Source organism: Nyctibius grandis, chromosome 16 (genome assembly GCF_013368605.1).
Source record: "Nyctibius grandis isolate bNycGra1 chromosome 16, bNycGra1.pri, whole genome shotgun sequence".
Taxonomy (NCBI): Eukaryota; Metazoa; Chordata; class Aves; order Nyctibiiformes; family Nyctibiidae; genus Nyctibius; species Nyctibius grandis.
Genome location: NC_090673.1, coordinates 1774897 through 1792277, shown reverse-complemented (window position 1 = coordinate 1792277; position 17381 = coordinate 1774897). Strand labels below are relative to the sequence as shown.

At 42.6% G+C, this 17381-nt stretch overlaps 2 protein-coding genes across 5 annotated transcripts in view; both read left to right on the top strand.

Annotated features, from left to right (window-relative positions):
• RABGAP1 (RAB GTPase activating protein 1) overlaps positions 1-17381 on the top strand; it is a 68658-nt gene that overhangs the window by 22147 nt on the left and 29130 nt on the right. For all 4 annotated transcript variants that reach the window (XM_068413830.1, XM_068413832.1, XM_068413831.1 and 1 more), the window contains exons 11-13: positions 1113-1287; positions 3037-3130; positions 5975-6125. In XM_068413830.1, coding sequence (XP_068269931.1) covers positions 1113-1287; positions 3037-3130; positions 5975-6125 — 420 coding nt within the window. The remainder of the gene's footprint in view (positions 1-1112; positions 1288-3036; positions 3131-5974; positions 6126-17381) is intronic.
• Positions 12131-14210, top strand: GPR21 (G protein-coupled receptor 21). The gene is made up of 2 exons (XM_068414079.1): positions 12131-12210; positions 12613-14210. The coding sequence occupies exon 2, from the start codon at positions 12977-12979 to the stop codon at positions 14021-14023; it is 1047 nt and encodes a 348-aa protein (XP_068270180.1). The 5' UTR covers positions 12131-12210; positions 12613-12976; the 3' UTR covers positions 14024-14210.

The window sequence follows — 17381 nt, the reverse complement described above, 5'->3', positions numbered from 1 at the left end:
CTTACCAAATTCACAGGCATTGTGACTTAGCTAATTCTCTTTTTTCCACAGGCACTGTCAGGTTGTCCAACTTCCAGTGTTTACTAACGGAAGATTATAAAAATTCATAGTGCAAGTAACAAATATAGAACGTACTGCCTGATAAGCCTGGAAGGGAAACCTGTTTCTGTGGAGTCATGATTAGGCTCTTAAAAATACAGCTGTGGAGAACTGGCTTATCTGACTTTGGCAGTGTTTCTTTATTCCAAAATGGGAAAGCAGAGGGATTTTATTTGCTCAGATTACATTTAGTGATTTAGTCATTTTTAGTTTTGAAGCATTTCTCTTCATTTTTAATACTCCAAAGGATAAAACTGAGCACTGGGAGCTTAGTGTAGAGTATAATTATAAATCTTATTTCCCTCTTTTCTTCACCTTTCCTTTTCTACTCTCTATTTTTATTCATTTTGAAAAAAAAAGAGTTCTAAATCCTTAGACTATATTAAAATTTTAGAACCACTTCACAAAGAAGAATCTTCCCATAAGGGAAAGGAAGGTTTCAAGGCATTGAAAATTAAGGAGAAAACAGAGCAATTGCCATGATGGGAAAAGAAATATGAACAATTTTTATTAAAACTCCCCTTTTGCCACTGTCAGCATCCCCAGAAAGGTAAAGAAAGAAATTAGACATAACTTTAAAGGTTTTGCTTTTAATTTTCCACTGATCTTTAAATAAAGGCAGAGTTGCTTCATATTGAGGAACCTTCCTCTCTTAGACTGTTTGTTGGACAGATGCATTTACAGCTTTAAAAGTTGTCCGTGTCCAGTCCATTTATGGTTGAAAAGATGAGCTACCTGTGCATGCCAGACCTGAATGACACTTCTGCTCTGTCTGTAACAGATATTTATTTGGATGTGGGATGCTTGCAGCTTGTTCCAGGGCATTAGGGATAGAAACACTCGCAGGACTGCACGATGCATTAAGTGTGCTGCTAGGATTGAACCTTCCTCGCTGTAGAATGGGATGAAAATTGTTTCTCAGCTCTCCTATTCCAGAAAGAGGAGGCAGAGCCTTATGAAGTAGTCTGGGTATTCGTATCGCTTTTCTCAGTAAAATGAAACTTGTTTTCTAGATCAAGCAAAAGGACAGAAAGAATAACTCGGACACGTTGTATGAAGTTGTGTGCCTAGAAAGCGAATCAGAAAGGGAGAGGAGAAAAACTACAGCAAGCCCCTCTCTTCGTCTGCCCCAGTCTGGGTCCCAGGGCTCGATGATTCCTTCTCCTCCAGAGGATGACGAAGAGGAAGGTGAGAAGTGGATTGTATGCTTTGTATACTTCGAAAGAAAGGGCAGTTGGGAAATAACATAGTTATGAAACATGTCGAATCCTTCCCAGTCAGAATCTGGCCTACTGAGGCATTGGGGTTTTTTTGCTTTAATGCTGTGAGCACTCGATAACCAGTCCCCCAGCGTTCCTGGATCAGCCTCTCCCTTGTCTGACACTTCTGTGTCTATGCTTTTCTCAGCCCAGGCCTCATGAAGCCTCCACTGTGATATATTTGGAACAATGTGAAAAGAGGCTGCTAAAAATTTGAGATTATCATGCAGCTTCTGCCCCTCCCTGAGCAGCTGTGAACAGATTTGAGAGTAAAAATGAGAAGCTGATATTATTTGGAAATATAAGCAAGCAGCATGTTTTAGTGCAGAGGCGAGTATAGACATCTGTGATACGTAAAACTATGCCAGGACCTGCACAGCTTGAAACTTAATGCATTTTCAAGATCTTTTTGCTGCTTTTTAAAAATTTTCTTAAACAAAAATATGCATTAGTTCTGAGTATATAAAGATGTGGCCTTACAGCTCTGAGCTGAAATGTAGATGACTTCTCTTTCTGCTTTTTCACTTTTTCTGCTGGCCTTCTATGTGGCCTTGGGTGAATTATTTCAACTCTGTGCTTTAATTTCCCTTTTTTTGGGGGGGGGAAAGGGCAGGGAGGGGGAAGTTGGTTTGAAAATTAGCTCCTTTGCAAAGTGTTATTCTTTAGCAATCTCTAAGCACTATGCTAAACCACAGTGGTATTCTTTTCCAGACCAGGAACATACGTATATTTTGTTTACAGTTGATAGGACTTGCGGCATTGCAAGAGTTTGCTGACAAGTCCAGGTGTTAGTTGAAAAAGCATAGATTTAATGAAAAAGAACGTATTTCCTCAATAATGCAAACCCAATGTTGACTACTGTATCAATGAAGTGTAGTTTTTGTGTATGGTACTTGCTGTGAGTGTTTAAAAATATTTGGGAGTACATCAGTTAGCGTTGGTTTCAAAACGAGTTACTGTCATTATGCTAATCCTCCCCCTCTGCTGCATTTTTGAACATATTTCATTCAAAAAGCTGTTTAATTTAAGCCAAGAAAGTTATCAAAAAGTACTAGCTTTCCAAGTAAAAGTACAGACCAGTTAAAGTGAAATGCCTTGTGGATCTGCAACAACGTGGCAAGTCTGCAGCTGCTCAGTGGAACCGTGTTGATTTTATTGTCTTTTTAGCTGTTACAGTATTGTAGCTTTTTGCATACAGAAAGTTGTGCTATTTGAGAATTTCTGTAGTCTTTCAAAAGTTTGGGGTAGAACAGTAGAATTACTTATGTGAGAAGGGACCTCTGGAGGTCTCTAGTTGTGCCTCCCACTCAGCGTGAATCCAGCCAGATAGATTGTTCAAGGTCTTGTCCTGTTGTGCTTTGGCCATCTCCAGTGCTGAAGTTTCCAGAACCTCTCTGGGTCTGTGTATCAGTTGGACCACCCTCATAGTAAAATTTTTTCCTGTGTTTTAACCAGAATTTCACACGTTGCTGCCTTTTGTCTGTCTCTTGTCACATCACTGCGTGCCTCTGAGGAGAGGCTACTTCTGCCTTCTCAGTGTTGAGCGCACAAGCACTGCATCCACGCATGAGGAGTAGTTCTTGCCACACACTGATACAGTTAGGAGAACAAGGTTTAAATCTGTAAAGGCAGAGTCATGGCTGTTGATCTCACAGCATCTCCTCTGTTCTGTTGGCAGACAATGATGAACCACTCTTAAGTGGTTCTGGAGATGTTTCCAAAGAGTGTGCAGAAAAAATTCTTGAGACGTGGGGAGAGTTGCTGTCCAAATGGTAAGTGGCAAAATCACATTCTGAAAATTACAATCCTGAATATTCTCAGTCTGTTTGCTCCTTCTGCTCAGAGTTTTTGTTATTTCCAAAAGCCAGCTGAGATGAGATTAGTAAGGATTTAGTCCTCTTTCATCGCCACAACACCCCTTATTCTCTGGCTTTGTGTTTTCCGGTTTCTTCAGAAGGTGTTTTAAGTATTTTTGAGTGCGTGCTTAAATACTGTATAGAAATTAACTTATGCTGTATCTTTAGGTGGTTCTCTCCTAAAATGAGTATTCTACTTACCTGTGAGTTTCACTGGGATTTTGTTAAAGAAAACCCTAAACTAAAGAGTGTAAAGAAAATGCAGCTCTTCCTTTGTCTTTATTTTGCATAGATCACTTCCATTCCTCTCTGTAATTCTGATGTAGTTCACAGCCAATTTTTCCTGCAGCTGTCATATGTTAGTAACTGTAGCTTAAGAATATGAGAGATTTTTACTTGGATAGCGAAGATGCTTTTCCTCCCTTATCTAAAGGAAGATAACTCCAGAGCCTGCCAAGAAGGAAGTACAGAAGCACTTCTGGTTTTTCCTAGAAAATACCAATTTACAAGAAGAGTGTTTCTTGACAGCCAAGTTGCTAATGGAACACCTGTCCTCCTTTCATGGAGGATCTTTTATTCATCTTGAAGAAGCCTGATCAGTTCTAAGAAAGTGATGCTGATTATTGCGAAATTCAGTATTTTTTTTTCCCCACAAAGGGGGATGACAGGCACAACATCAGCTTGAGCTCAAATATGCTACATTTTGACTCTGGCTTTAGTTGTTGCCTTCTGCTTCCTAATGTCATTGAGGAGCAGGGCAAGGCATGTACAGCAAATCAAATATCTGAATAGAATATTAGATATAAGGAGTAGGACAGCAGAGATAGAATAAGTCGTGCACTTCACATGAGGAAAAGTATTGATGTGACCACTTAGCCAGGATTCTCGTTAAGGTTATAACAATTCAGCATTATTTTTTATTTTCTGCAATTACATAGTACTTATTTGAGTAACTACTTTTACTTCCAGTTTGGTTTTGAACTAATATATTGCACTAATTTGGTAAGAAGCAGACATCAGAAATGGACATATTTGTAAGAAGGGAAAGGCTGTGGTAAAATGATACATGATCCCTTTTCCCTCCTTCTCCTAGACTTGTAGAAACATCTTTAACAGATGAGCTCTATGCATCTGCTGCTGTGAGAAAGGTTTTTTTCAACTTGAATTTTTTTGTAATCCTTCCAAGGGCTCCAAGATAATTAAGCCACCTGACTCCCCTTGAAAATGTTTTGGCAGCTCTAAGAGGATATGAAGTGCTTCTGTGCTAATGCTGGCAACAACTTTAATATGTGTTAAAGGGCTTTCCTTCTTAACTAAAACCGAGTATTTGCAAGTAATGATCCTTGAGCTTTTAACATAAGAGGATTGAAAATCACAAAAATCAGAGTTCAGGTAGTTTCATGCTAGTTTTTTAGAATCCTGTAATTAGATTTGTATAACAATTAAATATGCACTGGTATTTTGTGATTTCTAAATAATATTTGGCTCATATTTCATAACTGCTGAGTTAGACAATTTTCTCATTTCAAAATAGTTTGGAAGAATCTAGTAGTGTGTTGGCTTTTCGTCTACAGCCTTACAGTTCATGGCTGTATTCACTGGAATTACTGTTGTACTTATTCTGATGTGAGATTAAGGCAAAGCACTTTTATAGGCCTTTACAAAGGATTTGAATATTTTGTATATAATAAGTATTTTATATAAATATTTTATATATATTTTATATTATAAAGGTATAATAAATGCTGTATAAATATATGATATGTAAGTCTATAGATATAAATGTAACTATTATATAAATATTATTTTTACTATGGTTTATTTTGTTTGGAGAAAGCAAAGGGAAGGAGGACTTTATGGTACTAGGTTCTGTGCAATATATACTGATTTAACTGTCCGCATTGCAAGTCTCCAGATTGCTGTGTTGGAATAGACTGGAGAAAGGCAACAAGGAGTCCCAGTCTGTGTAAAATTATCATCAAACATTAAACACCAGTTTGTTGTTAAGAAGATAAGCCTATTGATATGAGTTCAGTTTTTTGCCTGGCTTTGTCTATCAGCCCTCTTAATCATTTTAACTAGAAGTTTGTTTTTTAGTAACTGCAGAAAAATTGTAATTTCTTTGATTTAAGGCCTCTGTCTTTTGGGGATTTTATGGATAAGACACGAATGGACTGTTCAGCTTAACTTTCTGTAACTGCATAAATTATATGTAAGTTTAGTTTTTACAACTTGCAGTGCTGTAATTTATGAGCTGTCACCAGTCTCACTTGAAAAAACTTTAGATGACGTTGGCTTGTACATGGAAGCTGCGTGAATGCGTGGATGTAGTTAGGTAACCACGTGAGATTTTTTTATAGCTGTGTTTGCCTGTCTTCTCTCCCTCCCTCACCTAGAAGGTTACCTGCCTGCTGGGGTGTAGGAACTCTAGAGAGCACTACATGCTTTGGCAAACTCGTTTTGGCATAGTTTGAGCGTGGAATCTTACACAGTGTGTGGTATCTGTCCTCCAGTTCTAGTTTTTCCTGGAGGGTTTTGGTTCGTTGAGTGTTTTGTATATTTATATTATATTTAAATTTAATGGGAATCAAGGAAATAGTTTGGAAAGTGCTTCTCCAAATCTGTTTTTTTGATAACTTGAATTTCACTTACTCTGGCAACATGCGGACTGTCTTGAAGTTCCTGTCATTTGACACGTTTGATGCCCATGTACTCATGTATTTGTATTTGGATAATAGTAACAATGCCTTCTCCACCCAGGCACCTCAATTTGAGCGTGAGGCCAAAGACGTTGTCGGCGCTGGTGAGAAGTGGTGTCCCTGAGGCCCTCAGAGGAGAAGTGTGGCAGTTGCTGGCAGGGTGTCATAATAACGACCACCTGGTGGAGAAGTACAGAATTCTCATCACAAAGGTAGAATGCTTTTTTTCATCTTCTTTTTTTCCTCCCCATATCTTAAGGAATGGAAATACAGAGACTTTTGAGTGTGTACCCTCTTGCTTAAAGGTTCATGAGTGTATATGAATAAAGTGTATCAACTAGTGAGTATAATTAAGTCCTCCCTCCAACAAAAAACCCTAACATGCACTGCTAGTTGTGGCATTATCTCTACTTCGAGTGCTGTCTTAAAAAGACTTAATTATACTCAATGAAAGCTGAATTTTTTTGTATTAACATTTATGCTAAAAATCCAACGCTAGTTGAAATTGCAGCCGTTTTTTTGATATGAAAGAACAGGACACTTTGGACATTTTTGCCCTAGACAGCACTTTTTAACTTCTCGTTCTGAATGCTGACCTCAGTAACGTAGGAAAAGAAAGAATGAATGAATTATGTATACAGACATCATTTGGTGTTTCTCAAAGTTCTAGAGTAACGGGTCACAAAATGAAATGTCACTTCCTTATCCAGAAAACCAATGTGTTAATTTAGATGACCTTTATCTGTATAGATACATTGTATTTTACTGCTTTCATCAAACATGCAAGTCTAGAAGGACTATATCAGAAATTATTAATAATGCAACTTCAGTACAAATATAATAGGAATTAATTATTCAGCAGTTAAAAAAGCAAAACAACTGAATCAGCCTTTGTCTGTCTATGTTCTGATGGCACAGATTTGCAAGGAGTAATTAAAGATCTTATTCTAAGGGCAGGAGGGCTTCTGAAATTAAACTCGGTTTCTGCTGGAATCACGCAGGAAGGATCCTACGTGATTTGAATGAATCATGTTAGATTAGCTAAAAATGTTCTGCCATAAGTACTTCCACATACTGAATACAGGAGAAACTTGATCTGAATTCCTTAATACTGGTACATACACTGTAGAGCTATAGCTTGGATTTTATGGTGAATAAATCATACAAATAATGTGGAGGCTGAGTGCTCTGGCAAGGAGTGTATCACAGTTCTCCTGTTGTGTTATTTTAATTGCTTAGTGAGTAGCTGACAGCATCACTTGTTTCTCTCTTTCAATGTTTTGGTATCAGAACAGAAAAGATGATCTCTTTGTGGCACAGTTGGTGGCACATACTGCTACTATCTTTGTGAGCTAGAAAGCAATAGTGTAACATTTCACTTTTAAATCTGTGAAACCTTTCCACTCATTTACATTTGGCAGAAACAAAGGAAATAACCTGGGTCTAATGTGCTGGAAGCATCTCTTGAATCCAAGTAAAAGGGAGAGTAGGCTGATCCAGCACTGTGTTCCCCAGCAAAAGGCTGTACCTGCAGTGGTCATTGAGCGTGGAAACTAATGAAGAAATTAAACAATGAAAGAAAATGAGTACTGAATGACTATTTTCAGGCTCTGCTGTAGTCATAGGAGGTCTGTAGTACACCACCAGCATGCTACAATAACCAGCTCAAGCAAATGAAAATGAAGTCTTCTTAAATCTGGAAGTGCTGTATTAGACCACTGCTGTGGCTGTTTGCTGTATGGTGCTGTATGAAAACGAGCTGTTACTGCTTCTGTAGAATGGACAAAGGCTGGTGCTTTGAGAGCAGAAGTGTCGGGCTGGTTCACGGTGGAATGGTAAGATGAGAATAGGCAAAGAATGCAAAATGGTTTGGGAGGCTGATGAGAACACGAATTCAAGACCCAGGAAGATAACGTTTGCAGAGCCATCGTATGTAGTCTGTGCTAACAGGATGATAATGCTGGGCTGCCCTTTGGCTTTCATTTTTTTATTTTCATGCCTTTCATAGATTATTTGATAATTATGGAGTTCTAATGTGACTAATTCTTACTGCTCTGAAAATAGCAGCTCAGTTACAGTCAATATGTGCAATGCACAGGAGTAAACGTGTCTGAGGGGGGAAAAAACACATTGTTGCTTATATGAAGGCAAGGGTCCCTTATAATACATTGCTTTACCATCCTGGTAATGCTTTGGCATGTTTTGCATGTCACTAATACAAATTCTTCCCTGGCAAGCATGCAATTATTTGCATTACTGTGCATTGAAAACGGTGTATCTGGTAATAACTGCTGTGGTGTAGTGCAGAAGCACCAGGAGCTGATGTAAAACCTTTGCTCTTCAGTGCAAGTAGGAGATGCAGTTAAGCCTGTTTGAGTTCTCGTAATCCAGTGCCCCTTCTCTCTTAATCTTGACCTCTATTCCTGTAGCTGCATTCGATTTCTGTCAGGCTTTTCATGAGCCCATGTGGCAGCACAGTCCCAAATTAATAAGGATCTGTGTTGGCAGCTGCTTCAAAAGCTTCTGGCCTCTTTCAGGGATTTTTATTTTTTTTTCTCTTGTGCACAGGGTGTTGGATGCAGGCGCCCCAGTATTTCTTCTGGTGTTTGCTTTCCTGTGCAGTTCTGGTCCTTGGCAAATCTGGGGGTTTTTTTGCTTTCTTTTGCAAATTAACTGCTGCAAGGGTAGTTTTTTTGTTTACTGTTGATGTGTGGCTATGAATGATTGAAAAGGAAATGTCTTCTGTTGTGTTCTACCAGTGAAGGCTCTGTCTAGGTCTCTTCTTAAATCTGACTTGTGCATTAAAAATGGCATTGAAACTGTGCCTCAAGGTGTGCTCGTTGCATTCTAGTCATCATGACAGTATTTATTAATTTTTTTTCCTTATTTCTTTGGTAAACACTAGCTGGGTTTTTGTACTCTGCGCTTTTGTTATTGCGGTAGAGTCTTAAGTTTCACCATTGTGGTGCTTCCACGAATTACTTTTGAGAATTTTCACACCATCTGTGTGCAATAATAAAGCTTTTAGCAACTCCAGATTGCCGTGCTCGTGGTGGGGAGCGTGGATGAAAGCCAATGCAGTGAATTAAGGTCATGTCCTTACTGGGGACAGAAAGCAAACTCTAGGTAAAACGATCTAGACAATCCCTTTGAGGGGCATCTGTTCCTGGTGGGCCTTTGGCAGTCATGGTTATGGCTGTTAATCTTCAGGCTTCCAGCCACTGAAAGGCAGGAGGGAAGGCATGGGGACTCACTCCAGGCATTAATGGACACCTGCAGGAAAAATACTTCATGTTTTTGACAGTCGTAGGTGGATGGCAAGTATTGTTGAGTAGAAAACTTGTAAAACAAGACACAGGGGTTAAAAAAAAAAGCGATCAGTGGTGATCTCTTAGTGGAGAAGTACTTCATAATACCAAAATTTAAGAACCTGACATTTACAATATTGAGGAGAAAATAAAATCTTCTGGATATAGGTTTGTGTGGGAGGAAATAATGTCGAAAGGAAAAAAAAACATGAACTGTTGTACCAGATAAATACACTATATTAAGAAAATTACAATGTGAGAGGGACATCTTGTGGCACAAATAAAATAATAATAATTTTTTAAAAATCCAGTGGCAGGAGGCGTATTCTGGAAAGTGCCCCTGGGGTCACCCTTTCTGGTAGCAATTCTAGGCCTGGTAAGAGATTAATTTGTTCCAGTTTTTCTTATTGCAGGACTCTTGCTACCCACTTTCTCATCTTCCCCCTTTTTTGTCTCCATGAGCAGAGGATTGCAGTACACAGAAGTTCTACCAAATATACTCATCTGTCTTGGTGCAAATTATGCTAGTTTTGAAGATGAATAATGAAGAAATAGATTAAAATGTCACTACCATTATTTGACTGAATGTGTTGCTTCATCAGTGGCATAAAATGTACCAGTGCTTTAGCTGTGGGTGGTTAACACTTATTTTCCACTTTTATCACAATCACATTTCCATGTGTTCATATAAATTAAGAATAAAAAATTTAATTTTCAGGAGTACAAAGGGCCACAATTGTGTATGAGCAACTGAAATTAAACCTAACATACATCTGTGAATCATGGTATAAGTGTGACGTAGTCTTGCTGCCAGCGTGCCTGAACGTCTAGATCCCTTGTTTGATTAGTTTTGATCACGTGGTGATAAAAGTTTAATTATATTTTATAAGCAGTAGTTTTCCCAAGAGTCCTCATTGTAATTTTGAATGATTTCTTGAATACCTTTTAACAGTCTTAGGATGAGGTTGAGAAACAGGTTGAGGTAGAAACAACAGAATGTCAGTTTAAGGGAAAAACAGGCCTGTCTCTCCTACAGAAATACCTATCAGCTGTATAGGAGTTAAGCTGGTAGTTGTAATAAAAATGTAAACATCGAGGAGTTTTTGGTGATGCATCTTTTGTTTTGAAATGTCAGCAACCAGATATTGTTTTGGTCAGTCTCAGGATTTCCAGTACTAACTTGTTTTTATATGTCTGAGATATATTTAAAGCTCAATGTATGTAGTTTTCTTAAGGATGTTTATAATGTGTCTGTTCATGCCTAAGGATCCAGAAATATTGTTTGAATCAATTGGTATGTAAATCATTCTCTGCTTTGGAAAGATAGGAGATCATTTCTCCAGCAGTAATTCAATCAGAGCTTGTTTTTTGTATAACCACAGTACCCTTGACTAAATTTAATTCAAAGTTTATGTTTCCTGGCTACAGTTCTAGTACTTCAATTGCCTTGAGTAGAAACGCCATAAATTATCACAAAAATGAAGGACAATAGTAAAGGGATCTTTTTTGGGGTAATGATAGGGTGGGAGAACCCCAAGTTTTTGTTTTCAGGCTTTTGCACGAGACTAACTAAAAATCTGCCAAGTCATGCTGCTCTCCAGCACAGATTTTTGACCAATACAAGTCTATCGTAAAAATGTTTCTTTTTCTACTTACAGGTCAGCTAAAATCCCGAGCATTGCAGCGTGATTGCTTTGGGATCCATCCCTTTGGCTGCAATTCATTTTCCATTAGGTATCCCTCAGAATAACAACGTTCAGGTTAGGTTAACCGAAACCTTGGGCTTGTTGGTATCAGTTTAATTCAGTGTGTGGACTTAGGCTCATACGGATGCCAGTTGCACGCTTTCCTTTTTGACAAAAGGACTTTAATTGCTGAAGAGCCTCACTCCAGTCTCGTACTGGTTTGATCAGTTTGAAGACCAAGTCCCACAGTGATGGGCCTGCCCTAAGCCGTGGCAGTGGAGCACTCTGGTCTCTGGATCAGAGAATGAGCTTCCGCGTACCACGGGAACGTGTTTTCCAGCATGTCAAGTGAGTAAAAAACTCTCGATAAACAAGATAGGAGTATCCTCTGATGACATCTTCTCTTCATATGCATTGAAGAGGTTTTTCTGGTTAAATACGGGTGATGGTATTAGCTTATGGTGTGAATACAAGTTTAAGTGCTGTGCTGTGAATCTCTTGCGTGTTTGCTCTCTGGAATGTCATGGGGCTTTCCAGTTTGGTGCAGGTTGTCTCGGGTGGGGACTGTCGGGGATAGCGATGCTTTTGTGGTTTGGGTGTACGTATGCGGGAGGTGCTTCCAGTGTGGAGCAACATCTGGATCACTGGGTGGGACGCGGCTCTCAGCTTTGCTCTTGGTTTCGGGTGTCTCCTGAGCAATGCAACCTGCACCTAGGAAAAACAGGGCTACTCCAGAATAAGCCTGTCCCCAAAAGGGCTCGGATGGAGAAGCCTTAAATTACAGCTAAACGTTTGAATTCGCGTCCTTGCGTGGCCGGTTGTCACTTGCCGTGCAGACAGGTGCTGAGAGGAGGCGCAGGGCTGTGCGGTGGGTGTGCGGGGCCAGGGCGTGGGTGTGTGTCTGTCTGCAGGAGCCGGGTGTGCAGGGACGAGCCCGCCGCCGCTGCCGGCCGGTGCGGGCCGCGGGGACCCGCTCGTGCTCCCGGAGGCCGCGGGGTCGCGCCGGGTGAGGCACCTCCCGCCGCCGGCCCCCCGGGAGGGCGGCCTGCCGAGCGCCTTCCGAGGGGAACCCGCGTTTCCGAGGCTGCCCGGCCCCCCTTCCCCGGGCCCGGCGCTGGGGGGCTGCGGCCCCGCTCCCCGCGGGTCCCCGCCGGCGCCGCGCCCTCCCCCGCGCTGCCGCCCGCCTCCCTCCCCTTCCTCCCGCCGTCCCCTCCCCCTGGCTCCGCATCGCCGCGGCCGGAGCACACGCCGCCCGTGCCGGCGCCCGGCCGGGGATGCTCCGGGCTTTTGTTCCCCTGCGGCAGGTAGGGCCGGGGCGGCGGGGCAGGGCTGCGGGCCGGGCCGGGCCGGGCGGGGGGCGGCGGCGGGGGCCGGGGCGGCGCGGGCCGGGAGAGGCGGCGAACAAAAGCGTCGTGCAAAATGGAGCCAGGAGAGAAGGGCTGGACCCCCTCCCCGCCGCGCATCCCTCCGCCTGCACGGCCGGCGGCACGAACGGGGGGAGGCTGCTTCGCCCCGCCGGAGCCCGGCGGCCGGGCCGAGGGCGTGGGGCAGGGCCGGGGGAAGGAGGCGCAGCGGGAGCCTGGCGGGGAGCGGGGGCAGGCGGCGGCGGGGAAGCGCAGGGCGTGGGGAAGGAGGGGTGGTGATGGAGGTGGCAGCGCGGGGCGAGAGGCGGTTCTGTAAAACACTTTCCCCTTCTCTTCTGTCAGCCGTTGGGAGGACTCTCATCCTGGGTCGGTGAAGGTTCCTTCTCCCTCTTCCCCCAACCCCTTCCTCCCTCCTCGGCGAGGCAGCCCACCCAGGAGGGCTTTAATATCAGCCCTTTCCCGTGTGCGAAGTTGCTGACATGACTGCCGCTGGGTCCCGGTGCACCAGTAGCGGCGGGGAGCCGGATTTAAAGAGGAATTGTGCTGCAGACAATGCACAGCAGCAGCATCTGGAGCAGCCCTGGGGACTGGAGCTCCGGTTTTGACATTGCTACACACAGCACCAGCCGCAATGACAGCAGCTGCCTGGAGTGGCTGCGGGCAGCAGGCAGGAGCATGAAGTAAAGAGATCACTGCAGTGCTCAAGATGAACTCCTCTTTGGTTGGCAACCAGAGTGGCCGGCCGTTCTGTCTTCTGGCCATTAGCTATTTGGAGACCATCAATTTTTGCCTCCTGGAAGTGGTTATTATTGTGTTCCTCATGGTGCTGATTATTTCGGGCAACATTATTGTGATATTTGTCTTTCACTGTGCACCTCTGCTGAACCACCACACCACCAGCTACTTCATCCAGACTATGGCGTATGCTGACCTCCTGGTGGGCGTGAGCTGTCTGGTGCCTTCTTTGTCTCTGCTGCACTACCCTATTGTTTTAAGTGAGTCCTTGGTTTGCCAGATCTTTGGTTACGTGGTATCGGTGCTGAAGAGCGTCTCCATGGCCTCTTTGGCATGCATCAGTATTGACAGATACATTGCCATCACGAAGCCGCTGACCTACAACACGCTCGTTACCCCATGGAGACTTCGCATCTGCATACTGGTCATCTGGCTGTACTCCTGCCTGGTCTTCTTACCCTCCTTTCACTGGGGAAAGCCTGGATATCACGGGGATGTGTTTCACTGGTGTGCCAATTCCTGGAACACCGATCCCTATTTCACCCTCTTCATTGTGGTGATGCTCTATGCCCCGGCTGCTTTCATCGTCTGCTTCACTTACTTCAACATCTTCCGCATCTGCCAGCAGCACACCAAGGAGATCAACGAGAGGCGGGTGCGCTTCAGCTCTCAGGATGGTGAGGCCGGGGAGGCACAGCCGTGCCCGGACAAGCGCTATGCCATGGTTCTTTTCCGCATCACCAGTGTCTTCTACATCCTCTGGTTGCCCTACATAATCTATTTTCTGCTGGAGAGCTCCAATGTCTATAGTAACCGCATCGCATCCTTCTTGACCACTTGGCTTGCCATTAGCAACAGTTTCTGCAACTGTGTCATTTACAGTCTCTCCAACAGTGTCTTTCAGAAGGGGCTTAAGCGTCTCTCGGGGGCTATTTGTGCCTCTTGTGCTAGACAGAGGGTAGCTAAGGACTCCTCTACCTCTAGGAGCAAAAGATCTTCCAATGGATGTCATGTCTAAGACGCCTATCAGCTGGACTGGGAAGTGCAGGGACAATTCTGTAAATTGCAAAATAAGTTAAATATGATTTTAAGATGTCCAGATTTGCAAAAAGGTTTCTGAGAAATGCTGCTGACCTAGAAGAATCAGGAGCACATATCGTTGTGATTTGACTTTAAAAAATGATTGCTGTGGAGGAGGCTGTGGAGTTTCACCTCCATATTCATTTTTAAGAATAAAGCTGTATCTTGACACTTACCTCTCCAGCTGGTGTGACTGAATGGAGTGGGTGTCTGAGAGCTTCGGCAAAATGTAGTCTTTCTTACAGTTTGACTAGATTCTTTCGAGATTCGTGCTTCACATGCAAATGATAGATCTGAAGTGGAAATGTCACAGTATATGGTATATTACAGGGATTTTTTAATATATGCCAAAGTATATTGACACAATGTTCCAGCATCATAACAGAAGGGGCCAAACAATTTGTTTTTCAGTGCTACCTAGACAGGACTTGTAGAACAGTAGTGAACAATGTGAACATTTCAGTGTGAACTTAAAGTCTTATTGAGCCGTGGGTGCAGCGATGTGACCTGAACAGTCGCACGCTCAGGAGGACTGACCTGGCTTGTGCCCTGTTTCTCTGGTAGGATTCCCGTGTGCGATCAGAGTACGGCATCTACATTTTCCTGTTTGTTGTGAAGGAAGAAGAAAAACTTGGATCAGACCAAATTTAGCAATTAAATAAAATGTGTTTTGATAAGCTAAGAGAAAATACATGTCGCTTTATGATACCAGAGTTGTGGCAGCCACTTGAGGACGATGCCAGCAAATTATTCTCAAAACAGTGGAGAAATGCCACTGTTTTGTATGTGGAAATTTTCTCAAGAACAACTTTAAAAATAACATGTCCCCCCCCTTTTTTTTTTAATCTAAATTCTTCTGATATTTTACATACTAGAACTTAAGGGGAAAGGAAAGAAAACAATTGTCTTCTAAACAGCTAAGGGAACTATGCTGTAAATTTAACTGTAGTATTTGAGTTATTCATAAGTGCACCGAGCTAAATCAGAGACATTTTTCTTTAGCCTTCGTGGGATTAAATACAGTTCGAATATAGCAGGAGCTAAATCCTGTTGGCAAACACGTATCTAACTGGTCAGACAAAGTCAGTATCTGAGAAACAAAATCTCATTGACCACAGCTTTTTCAGGCTAGCTTAGATTAAATATTTGAGTACTGTAATGCTGTTGAGAAGGCAGTATGGCCCTCAAACGATTAGTTTTCCTAAAGACTGTCCCTGTCTTTTTACTGATGCCAAAAAACATTAGGGAAAAGTAATTTGATTTTTTTAGAATTGGGGTAATTCTCTTGGCCAAAGGGAAGACTCTTGTGTTTTTGTTAAATGGTTTCAGGTCTACTGTTGTTAGAGATCAAGATCGTCCTCTTTTTAGTACTCTACCCTGTCCCTCCCGCGAGCGTACACGTACCCTCCTCTCTGGTCTGCTGTGAGTCCTGGCCCCTCCTCTTGGGTGCTTTGCCCTGGAGGATAACAGCGTGTCTGTCCTGTTTGCCATGCCATGGTTGCTACAGCCCGTCCTGCTTGCTGCCCATCCACGTTTACTCCAGTACAGCCTTGGGAGGAAAGAGCGAGCAGCGGGATGAAGCGCTCCCGGCGTGGCTCGTGCTTGTCAGTGCTCAGTGCTGGTAGACACGAGTTCCTCTTACGGAGATGTGCGTGTACCCGTTCCTGGGGAGGACGGGGCAGAACCCCCTACTATTGCTGCCTACTTTGGTTTCAAAGCCCTGTTACAAAGCACATTTAAGCCCTATCTTGGTCTGCTTTCAACGTTATTTCATCCATAGCCCAAACCTCTCGAGATAAACTTCCTCCTTGGTTCATCTGAAATTTTAAGAACAAAGGTTGTCTAAACCCTGATGCCTTCACGACGACATTCTTGTTATCTTTGTCATAAGACAGTGTCTAGAGCCAGGGCTTACGCTGTGGTCCTTGCGCAGACACGACAGAGCTGGTGTGTTCTGCAGAGCTCTTGCAGTCTGAATTTGGTTAGAGACACAGACAGCCGTGGGGGAGCGGAGCGTAAGGGTGGAGTGAGTCATTTGTAAATGGTATAATAAGCTCACAGCACATCAGCTGGCTAATTGTTCTCAAGTGTTTTGTAGGTATTATGGCAAAGGTGGGCTTTGGGGAACAGTTTAAGGGCTTTAGTCAGTAGTGTCAAAGCCTGTGTGTGTGTGTGGCATTTTTGGAACAGCCTCTCAGGTAAACTCCCAATAGCTTTCTGTGACTCTTCACCTTATCTAACATTTCCAAGTCTTTGAAGTGATGCAATCTATCATTAAAATAGCATTTGATTAAATTTGATAGAGGAAAAGAATCTGCTAGGGCCTAAAACCCTAAAAATGGCAGTTTCAGGTTTAAGTGGAAGCTGGAGAGCAAAGATTGTTGCTTTTTTTTTTCATGGCATGAATAGAGGGTTTAAATAGGAGCATTGTATGCTAGGTTTTGACAACATGGAAAATTAAAAAAAGTGGTAAGGGGTCTAAATCATGGCATAGAGATTTAACTCGAGATGAAGCAGTTGCTACTTCAGCTATAAGCCTAGAATTGTACTTAAAGTGTAGTGGTTGTTACAGATGCAGATGCACGCTTGCAGCCGTTGTTGCTTTGCAGCTCAGGTTTGGTTATGACATTCCTAACGGCCAGGCTCTTGTTCAGTTGCCTTACTCATCTCAAAGTCGTCTTCATCAGCTCAGATGATTTCCGTGAGAGGTGAAAATCAGAATCGGGAAGTCTTCAAGAGATGAGGACAGAGAGGGGTTGCAGCCAGTTGATGCATTCAGATTTCATCCAGTGTTTTTACAGACACTTTTAAATGTCACCTCAGTAGCTTCGTTTTAGTGTCAAATATTTCTATTTTTGTCTGTGTTAATTTATTGATTTTTTTTTTAATTTAATTTACTTTTTTTCCCTCTAATGTTGATCTAAGTTTGTATGTGTTTAGATGTTTTAAATATTCATAACATTTGAGTCTGTTGTCCTCAGTGAAATTGCATGGGAGGTGAATCTTGTTCACTGTGCCAACTGTTGAAGAAATAATTTTGCAATATATTACCTTGTTTGCTCAGCAGTCCATTGAACATCCTTTGTCATACAGTTAACAGGAGGCACAGTAGTCCCTTTCATCACAATCTGCTATGAATTGTTAGGCAGCAAACTTTCCAGTAGGATCACTTTCATTATTGTACATATGAAACTAATCCTTTCTTGGCTATATTTGTATCCCAGGGTGCCTGGTGCTTTAGAAATTATTATCAAGAGCATTGCACAGATAAATGCCACACCGAGGAGAATACAGAA